The sequence below is a fragment of the Equus caballus genome, chromosome 22, assembly GCF_041296265.1.
Source record: "Equus caballus isolate H_3958 breed thoroughbred chromosome 22, TB-T2T, whole genome shotgun sequence".
Classification (NCBI taxonomy): domain Eukaryota; kingdom Metazoa; phylum Chordata; class Mammalia; order Perissodactyla; family Equidae; genus Equus; species Equus caballus.
In genome coordinates, this window is record NC_091705.1 from 50,516,540 (window position 1) to 50,525,736 (window position 9,197).

A 9,197-nucleotide genomic window follows, 5' to 3' on the forward strand; every position below is an offset into this window, starting at 1 on the left:
CCTCCTCAGGGTGAGAAAGGCTTCTCTGGTCCCAGAAAGTAGTTTGTTCTTTTCTGGAAATGTCCCTGCTGACCTATGACCTAGTCTTGACTTTAGAGTCGTATTGAAAGTCATTCTACTTGACTGTTTTAATTTCCCAAGCTTCCGGTGCCAACCGGGAGTGAGTAGGAGGCAGGCATGTCTGTCCTGTGGGGGCCGTGCCCTCGTGTTCTCCCCCGGCGGCCAGGCCCCTGTAGGAACTGCCTGATCCCTGTGAACCGTGACCTTGTGGGCTGTGGCGTCACTGCTGGCTTCCTGCCTCCTGGGGACGCAGGCTTATGCTCCCTCTTTTGCAGTCCCGCCCGGAGCGTTGGGAGGCCCTGCTTCCTTCCCGGAGTGCGCTTGGGCCATTGCGCGGTGGCGGCCCCTGTGCCTGCTCTTTGCACCCTCAGCAGCACATTGACCTCTGTGGAAGTCTGGGTTTGGGGTTGGCTGCCTCTCTGGAGGTGACCACAGCATCTGCCCCAGGGGGGCTGCTCTGTCTATGTCCTGCTGCCAGGACCCCTTGGGGTAGGATCCCCGCTTGCACGTTCAGCTCAGGGCTCAGATGAGCCCCCCTCGATCAGACTCATGCACGTGGGCCACGGGGCCCAGCAGCTGCCTGTGGAAGAAAGACACGAGGATGGTGGTTGGGGCAGCGGCTGTGGGCCTCCCTGCGGGGTGCCCCCACATCCCAGCCTCACACTTGTCACCCCCCAGGGAAGGTGCTCAGCTACTGGTGTTTCAGCCCCGGCCACAGCATGCGCGAGCTGGTCCGCCAGGGTGTCCGCACCCTCATCCTCACCAGTGGCACACTGGCCCCCGTGTCTTCCTTTGCCCTGGAGATGCAGATGTAAGCGTTTCCCTGTGCCCCCAGGGGGTCCCAAGGTCAGCCTCCCTGCTATGGGCCGCAGGGGGTTCAGGGCCTCACAGGGGCCACCCCCTGCCTCCCTCCCTGTCACTGCCTCCAGCCCTTTTCCAGTCTGCCTGGAGAACCCACATGTCATCGACAAGCATCAGATCTGGGTGGGGGTCGTCCCCAAAGGCCCCGATGGAGCCCAGCTGAGCTCTGCGTTTGACAAACGGTAGGGAGCCTGGCAGGCACGGAGGGGTCGGGTGGAGCGCTGGGACCCTTGTGGCAGCAGCCTCCTGACTTTGTGCAGGTTCTCTGACACGTGTTTGGCCTCCCTGGGAAAGGCGCTAGGTGAGTGTCCACTGGAAGCCCTTGATCCAGGCTGGCCTGTCCTGGGCCTCCACCCCATTCTGTGGCATCTGGGGAGCCCTGTCTTGCACTCCCAGCTCCGTTCCCTGGCCTGCCTGCCCTCTCTGGGGAGCCAGGGGGGCCTGTGCAGATCCCCACTCCTGCTAACCAAGGCTGTGGCCCTTCCAGGCAACATCGCCCGTGTGGTCCCCCATGGGCTTCTGGTCTTCTTCCCTTCATACCCCGTCATGGAGAAAAGCCTGGAGTTCTGGCGGGTTCGTCCCCTCTCCGTGTGTCCTCCTGGGGGTGGGAGGGGAGCCCCAAATGGCCAGGGGTCTGGCAGGGCCTTTGTCTGAGATGGCAAAGGTGGCTGCAGAGCCACCCTCAGCTTGCCAGATGCGCTGGTGCAACGGCACCCTGACCCCACCTCCTCCCGCAGGCCCAGGACTTTGCCAGGAAGCTGGAGGCCCTGAAGCCCGTGTTTGTGGAGCCGAGGAGCAAAGGCGGCTTGTCAGAGGTCTGGGCCCACCTGCCCAGATAGGCCCCGCTGCCCATCATGGCTGCTCTGGGCTGGCTGCTTCCCTGACCAGGGGCTGTGGCCAGCTCCAGGCTGTTTGCCGGGCCTGGTGTCGCCTTTTAGAAAGTTTGGGCATGGGGCCGATAGCAGCAGGCCATCATGTCTGAGGGACTGCCAGGGAAGCGGGGCTCCCCCGACCCTAGCCCTGGGTCCCTGTTTTCTGGGAAACACTCTGGGTGCTGGGTACAGGTCAGCCTGGGAACCGATGCCATCAAGGAGCTTCCAGCACCCTGCTGGCCCACCTCACAGCTGGGACACCCCGTAGTCTCGGAGGACGAGACCAGGGGTGTCTCTCCCGGAGGAGGAAGGGCTGGGCACAGGCTGAGCAGCTTCTCTTCCCAGGTGATGGACGCTTACTACAGCACAGTCGCCTCCCCCGGGGCCAGCGGGGCCGTCTTCCTGGCTGTGTGCCGGGGGAAGGTGAGGCCTCAAACATCCACCCAGCACTCACTGGCCGGCCTTCTCCTGCCTAGTGCCTGTACCTGAGGGGGCTCATGGATTGTGACCTGAGGGCTGCACCACGGTGGGGACAGGCCAGTCCCCTCCCTCGGGCCCCACGTCCAGCAAACACAGGAGGGCACAGCCCTACTACCCTGGCTGGGGCGAGCAATGGGACCCCACTCATGGGCTGCCAGCAGGAAAGATGGAGGAGGTTTCAAAAGTGTGAGAAGTTGGTCATGGACTTCTGGGAGCCAAGGACCCAGGGAGGGCCTAACCCGAGGTTGGAGGTTTCTCCTGCCCTGACCATACCTGGGAGCGTGTGGCTGTGAGGATCTGGGCACAGGCAGACCCTTCGGGAAGGTCCCTGGGCTTGTGTGCAGGAAGTAGGGGGAAAAGAGTTCTCACCGTCCACCAGGTCAGCGAGGGGCTGGACTTCGCAGACACGAATGGCCGTGGTGTGATCGTCACAGGCCTCCCATACCCCCCACGCATGGACCCCCGGGTTGTCCTCAAGATGCAGTTCCTGGATGAGATGAAGGGCCAGGGCGGGGCCCGGGGCCAGGTGAGGTGTGGTGGGGCTGGGTCGGGGCAAGGGAGGGCTCCGTGCCCCCGTGACCAAGCCCCATGACCAAGTCCCCCACAGTTCCTTTCTGGGCGTGACTGGTACCGGCAGCAGGCATCCAGGGCTGTGAACCAGGCCATCGGGCGGGTGATCCGGCATCGCCACGACTACGGGGCCGTCTTCCTCTGCGACCACAGGTGTGGCTCTCCTCTGCTGCATGAGACCCCTGCCCTGCCACCTTTCAGCACTGGTTGTCCTGGGAGCAGCGCTGGCTGTCCCCTTGGCAAGTGTGAGCCCGGAAGGTGGGCTGTGGGGCAGGCAGGACTCCCGGGCTGATGGCCTACCACCCTGCTAGGTTCAGCTATGCGGACGCCAGAGCCCAGCTGCCCTCCTGGGTGCGCCCCCATGTCAAGGTGTACGACGGCTTTGGCCACGTCATCCGAGACGTGGCCCAGTTCTTCCGCATCGCTCAGAAAACCGTGAGTGCAGACGCCCAGCTGGCTGTGCCCTCGCACCCTAGCCGGGGAAGGGGCTGAGCGGGACCCCCAACCACCTTGTGACTATCCAGATGCCAGTGCCGGTCCCCCTGGCTGCTGCCCCAAGTCTGAGTGGGGGAGAAGGTGCTGTCACGGTGGCCGTGTCTCCCAGGCCCCTGTCCACAAGGAAAGCCAAGACTTTGGATGTGCACGTCCCTAGCCTGAGGCAGAGACCCACAGGTGCGTGTGGCCAGGCTGGTGGCATGCTGGGCCTGATGACTAGAGGGCCCTGCCAAGCCTGTCTGTTGCAGGGTGCTTTGCTGCCCACACTCATGTTCTCACAGGACCGCTGGCCACCAGGGACGCTGAGGGCAGCCTGTGTGTGGAGTATGAGCAGGAGCTGGTCCATACCCAGCGGAGGCCCATGGGGCTGCTGGCCGCCCTGGAACACAGCGAGCAGCTGGCCAGGGGGCCTGGGGACCAGGCCATCCCCCAGGAGGAGGAGGTGTGGGTGCCAGGGGCCCTGGAGATGGACACAGACACCTAGACCCTGCCTGTCTAGCCTTGGGCACCTCCACACTCACTCCTGTAAATCCCCTTGTCGGATGGGCAGTTGGAGGTTTCAGTCCTCGCCTGCCAGCACTGTGTACCTAGCATAGCCCCCAGCCCTCAGCTGGCACTCCTACACGCCCATTGTGGTCCTCTGTGGAGAGTCAACCTGACACTGTCCACTCAGGGTCCAGCGCCTGCTGCTCCCGAGGCTGGCCCTTTCTGGATGCCTGAGCTGTGGGCGGTCTTGGTCCTTCTGCCCCAGGGCCTTTGCCCAGAAACCCATGATTTCCCGGCCTGACCCGGAGCTCCCTACTTCCCACTGGCTGCCATTCCCTCCTCTGCTCCCTGTCTTGCTCTTGGCCCTGAAGTGGGCATCCTGTTCCTTCCCTCCAGTTCCCTTCAGTTACTGTAAAGCCACTTGCCCTGGACCCGCTCCCGTGCTTTGCCCCCTGCAAGCCACCAGGGAGGCCAATGATGGGACTTGGGGAGAGGGCCCTTCTCCCCACCCCGTGGGCCAGGCACAGTGTCACACGGGGCTTTGGGGACCCTGAGGGTGTGGGTCAGGACCACAGCTGTGTTGCCCTCAGGCACATCGCTCTACTTTGTCCCTCCTGAGTGAGAAGAGGCCTCTGGATGAGCAGAGAGGAGGAAGGAAGAAGATCAGGCTGGTCAGCGGCCAGGTACGTGAGCCACACACAGAGTGGGGATCTGGTTGGAGCCACAGGGCACATGTGGCTCTCAGTGCCCGTGCCCATGGCTGGTGGCCCCCAACCAAACAAGAGTGTGAAGTTTGAGTGGGCTGAGCCTGCTCACCATCCTAACTCAGCTGTCCCCACGTCTGGGAGCTGGGGTCCCAGGGAAGGGAGCTGGCTGGGCATGGGGCTTGGTCTTCTCATGGGGTCCTCATGCAGCTACAGGAGTTGAGGGGGTACAGAGTGGAGAGTGGCCCCGCTGTCCACAGCTGCTCCAAGGCCTGCTTCGCCCCCTCTTTTGTTTCGGCTGGAATGTTTACAGCGAGTTCCAGACACCATGCCTCTTCAGACTTTCCTCCAAACGAGGAGCTTGTTTGTCCTGCTGGCTCCCTCTCCAGGGCAAGCTCCAGGGGCCCCCTGCTATCCCAGCTGTTTGCGCTGCCCCGGTGCACTGGGACCGTGGCGCGCACGGCTCCCCAGTCTCTCATTTTAACTTTTTATTTGGAGGCCGTTTCTCACCTCCATAAGCTCACAAAAACAGCACAGAGCTCCCACGTGCCCTCCCCACGCAGCATCCGGTGGTACCCTCACCCATCTCAGACCTCCTTCACATTTCCGGGGCTCCTCAGCGTCTCCCCCACTTGGGGTAGCTCCTCCACACTTTGGAGTCACGCAAACTTGCGGTCAGATCCGAGGCTTTCATTTTGTTGCTTTGTTCCTTTGGGAGGGCACCTTGCGGGTGGCTGGTAATGTCCTCACAGACCCATGCCAAGCGGGAGTCAGGCCCCGGCCCTTTAAGCAGATTTGCTGTGGGCCTTCAGCTGGGCTGGCTCCCGAGGCGGGCTGGGCTGGGCTCTTGGCATGAGTGTAGATGCTGACGTGCCTGAGTGTGGGGAGGGTCTGCGTTCCCAGCCTCAGAGGAAAGCAATTAAGAGCGTCTGAGTTACAGCCCGAGCCAGGAAGCCTCCGGAAAGCCCCATGAGCTGCTGCCTTTGTCCATCTCCGCTGGCTTCTGGGAAGAACTGGGTGGTGCCCGGGGGACTGACCTTGTCAGGAAGTAGGCTGGGTGCCAGGGCCCTGGGCCTCCAAGGGCTGAGCTGGATAGGGACTGGGACGCCTGTCTGGTTTCCATGCTTCCTTGTCGAGAGTCCAGCGTCAGGGCCTGGGTTGTGCAGCAGAAATGGGGCATGGGGACGTTTTAAGTCCCCAGTACATTGGGGAGTGTCCCTTGCTGTGAGCTGACTGTCCTCTGCACCAGGGGCATTGCTGCAGCTGTGCCTGCCATGGGTGTGGTGCCTGGCGGGCAGCAGGAGCTCCCAGTCTGGGGACAGCAGACCCAAGCTCTCCCCCTTGCTGCTCTCAGAGGGCATGCCTGTTGCAAACTGGAGCTGCCATCTGTGGATTCTCTCCCAGCCCCACCTGGCTGCCGTGGGTGACCCCAACCAGGCCTGGCGCTGGACATGCCCCCCCAGAGACCGCCTTCCACGGGCAGCAGCCTCCACAGCAGCCTGCTGTCCCTGGGGGCATAGGAGGGTCGGTGTCATCTGACAGGGCACCTGGCCATGTGTCCAGCAGGAGGGACCAGCAGCCAGTGCACAGGCTGGCAGGGCCAAGCTGTTCATGGTGGCTGTGAAGCAGGCACTGAGCCAGGCCAGCTTCGACACCTTTGCCCGGGCCCTGCAGGACTACAAGGGCTCTGATGACTTCGAGGCCCTGGTGGCCTGCCTCCACCCCCTCTTTGCCGAGGACCCCAAGAAGCACAGCCTGCTCCAAGGTGCGCTGGCCTGTCCCCCAGGGCAGTGTCACAGTCATGGGGTGGGGACCACAGAGGACACTGGGCAGGCCACTGGGGTCCACGGTTGTCCCTGCTCCCTAGAAAAGGTGCAGGTGGGTGACCCACGGTCCAGAGCTCCCAGCCCTGCATGTTGGCTGCGGCATGTGGAACCCATGGGCCCAGATGCTCCTCCCGACAGGCTTCTACCAGTTCGTGCGGCCTCACCACAAGCAGCGGTTTGAGGAGGTCTGCATCCAGCTGACCGGCCAAGGCTGTGGATACCAGCCTGAGCACAGCCTTCCTCAAAGGCAGGGGGCACCACCAGCCCTGGACCCCAGCGGTGAGCAGGGCCCTACTCCGTCAGGACCATCAAAGTCAGACCCTGAGGGTGAGGCAGCACCTGGGGCTTTAGGGTGGGTCTTAGCTCGGCCCACCCTCCCTGTCTCCACATGGGGGCTGGCAGGAATCACCACTGCAGGGTGGTGCCATGTAGGGGAGGTATGGGGTCCCCAGGGCATGCACCTGGCGAATCATGCACGTACTGGGTTCTGGAGCCGTCTGCCCACTGTCTCTACCTGGGGTGGACCCTGCATCTCCAGAGCCTGGGAGTTTCTGTTCCCATGCGTTAACGAACAGCCCAACCTCCCTGAGAACAGGTGTCATGGGCTGAGGGGTTGGGGGGTAGGAAGACCCCTCCCTCTGCCCCCAAGGGGGTACTTTCCAGCTTGAGAGTTACTCCTCCCCCTACTGGGCTTGGTGCCCATGAAGTGTCCTCGTGCCTGGCCCTCCAGCTAAGGGATGGGCTAAGTCCTGCCCCCTCCCAGCACTCGGCCGTCATGGGAGTGCACAAGTCAGAGCCCTCCTGCTGCGGGCCGAGTCTCCCCTGAACAGGCCTGCCTCCTCCCCAGGGACCACTCCGACCCCCCCCCCCCCCCCCACCCCGGGAACCACCTAGGTAGCTACTTGTGTCTCCGTATTTCTTCAGGAAGGAGGGAGTTTGACCCCAAGCTGACCCTGTCCCAGGGTGCGGCCAGGCAGCTGGACCCTGGAGAACATCTGAACCAGGGCCGGCCCCACCTGACCTCCAGGCCGTCTTCCGCAGGTACCCTGGCCCTGAGGACGCTTTGGACCAGAGCCAGGAGCAGAGCTGCAGACCCCTGGGGGAGGAGTCACCTGGGGGGCTGCTCTGGTTCTGCACCCCCCAGAGCAAGGGAGGCTGATGGTGTGAAGGCTCCCCAGGAGTGCCCAGGAAGCCAGGTGGAGCTCTCTGGGCCCCTGGACCCCTGACACGGCCTGAGACACATTACCTCCCCACCAGGAGTCTCCAGCAGCCGTCCACAGGAGAAGAGTGGAGCCCCCCGAGCAGAACGGCAGGGCCAGCCTGCCGTGAGCGCCTACCTGGCCGATGCCCGCAGGGCCCTGGGGTCCGCAGGCTGCAGCCGGCTCCTGGCTGCGCTGACCACCTACAAACGGGATGACGACTTTGAGAAAGTGGTGGCCGTGGTGGCTGCCCTTACCACGGAGAGGCCTGAGGACTTGCCCCTGCTGCAGAGCAAGTGACTGCGGAGGGGTTCTGGGGGCAGGGGGCCAGTTAGGGGGCTGTGCGGGCAACTGGGCTGGGCTGGGCCTGAGCAACGCTCCACGCAGGGTTCAGCATGTTCGTGCGCCCGCACCACAAGCAGCGCTTCCGGCAGACGTGTGCTGCTCTGACCGGCCCACCCGTCCCGGGCACGGACACCGAGCCGCCGGGACCCTGGGAGGGGAGCCCTGCCGTGCCTCCTGACCCCACCCACGGGGCTCCTGGGCCAGGTAGGTGACTTGCCTAGAGCTCCCGCCATCCCTGCCTGTCACCCTGGAGCCCCACTCAGCTCTGTGGGGTGGGCAGCAGTGAAGCGCCAGGCACCCCCCAAACTCACTTCTCTGTCTCCAGGCCCCTCACAGCTGGACAAACCAGGGAGGACCCAGAGCAAGATCTCCTCCTTCTTTAGACAGAGACCGGTGGGGGGTGCGGGGTCTCCCAGCCGGCCCCCCGGGGCCCCCCGCGGGCACGCGCAGTCTGAGTGGGGTAGGTCTCGTGGGGGGCTGCAGGGACTGTGGGGAGTGGGGGCCAGCTGAGCAGCAGGCCCGTGGCACTCACGCGGCCCCCTTGCAGCAGGCTCGGCGTGCCCCGGCTGTGGGGCGGAGGACGCTGTCCTCTTCCAGTGCCCCTCCTGCAACTTCCACCGCTGCCGAGCCTGCTGGCGACGGCACCTCCAGGTCGGCCGCCCGACCCTGTGCACACAGCCCCATCCCCCTTGGACATGGCCTGCCAGCACCACCCCACCCAGTGGACAGAGTGGGGAGGTGGGTAGCCGTGTGTCCAGTGCCCTCTGTGTCTCCACAGGCCTCTAGGACGTGTCCAGCCTGCCACACCGCCACCAGGAGGCAGAGCATCATGCAGGTCTTCTGGCCAGAGCCCTGGTGAGTGTGGAGACACTCAGGCCCTGCAGGGTGTGTAGAGGCTGACCGCCCCACCCCGGACCAGGCTTGGACACTTCCTGTCAGGGCGTGGGCCAGACCCAGCACAGCAACCCCGGCCAAGAGCCCACCTTCGAGGGAGGCCAGTCCTGTGTCTGGGACAGCTCTGAGACAGCAGCAGGGTCTGAACCCACCTGCAAGAAGCCCTGAACCCCCCGAAGGTCTGGGGGCAGGGGGGTCAGCTGGAAGGTGTTTCCAGAACTTTACCCTGCTGCTGGCTTGTGGGGGGAGCCCTGGGGGCTTCGCAGCTGAGTCCACGACCGGGAACGGGGTCCTCCTCTGCTCCATCCTCTGGGGGACATTCTCAGGGGCCTATGCATGGGCAGGAGACCTGCTTTTAATCAGGCGACAGGGCTCGCCCTAATAAAGCTGCTGGCACTACTGGAC

The 9,197-nt window shown here is 64.0% G+C and overlaps 1 protein-coding gene across 50 annotated transcripts in view; it reads left to right on the forward strand.

Moving 5' to 3' along the window:
• The window catches only part of RTEL1 (regulator of telomere elongation helicase 1), a 44,570-nt gene extending 35,374 nt beyond the window's left edge, over positions 1 to 9,196 (forward strand). For 2 of the 50 annotated variants that reach the window (XM_070247978.1, XM_070247977.1), the window contains 18 exons: positions 739 to 871; positions 990 to 1,103; positions 1,182 to 1,222; positions 1,409 to 1,494; positions 1,659 to 1,736; positions 2,139 to 2,216; positions 2,653 to 2,799; positions 2,881 to 2,996; positions 3,155 to 3,278; positions 3,368 to 3,515; positions 3,620 to 3,780; positions 4,415 to 4,507; positions 6,095 to 6,293; positions 6,493 to 6,633; positions 7,279 to 7,395; positions 7,612 to 7,845; positions 7,941 to 8,102; positions 8,677 to 9,196. In XM_070247978.1, coding sequence (XP_070104079.1) covers positions 739 to 871; positions 990 to 1,103; positions 1,182 to 1,222; positions 1,409 to 1,494; positions 1,659 to 1,736; positions 2,139 to 2,216; positions 2,653 to 2,799; positions 2,881 to 2,996; positions 3,155 to 3,278; positions 3,368 to 3,515; positions 3,620 to 3,780; positions 4,415 to 4,507; positions 6,095 to 6,293; positions 6,493 to 6,633; positions 7,279 to 7,395; positions 7,612 to 7,845; positions 7,941 to 8,102; positions 8,677 to 8,684 — 2,180 coding nt within the window. In that variant the 3' untranslated portion in view covers positions 8,685 to 9,196. Of the gene's footprint in view, positions 1 to 738; positions 872 to 989; positions 1,104 to 1,181; positions 1,223 to 1,408; positions 1,495 to 1,658; positions 1,737 to 2,138; positions 2,217 to 2,652; positions 2,800 to 2,880; positions 2,997 to 3,154; positions 3,279 to 3,367; positions 3,516 to 3,586; positions 3,781 to 4,414; positions 4,508 to 6,091; positions 6,294 to 6,492; positions 6,682 to 7,278; positions 7,850 to 7,940; positions 8,103 to 8,223; positions 8,359 to 8,445; positions 8,550 to 8,676 lie in introns of all 50 variants that reach the window. The other 48 variants (XR_011431094.1, XR_011431097.1, XR_011431098.1 and 45 more) reach the window with 48 other exon arrangements.
• Position 9,197: the final 1 nt, after the last annotated feature.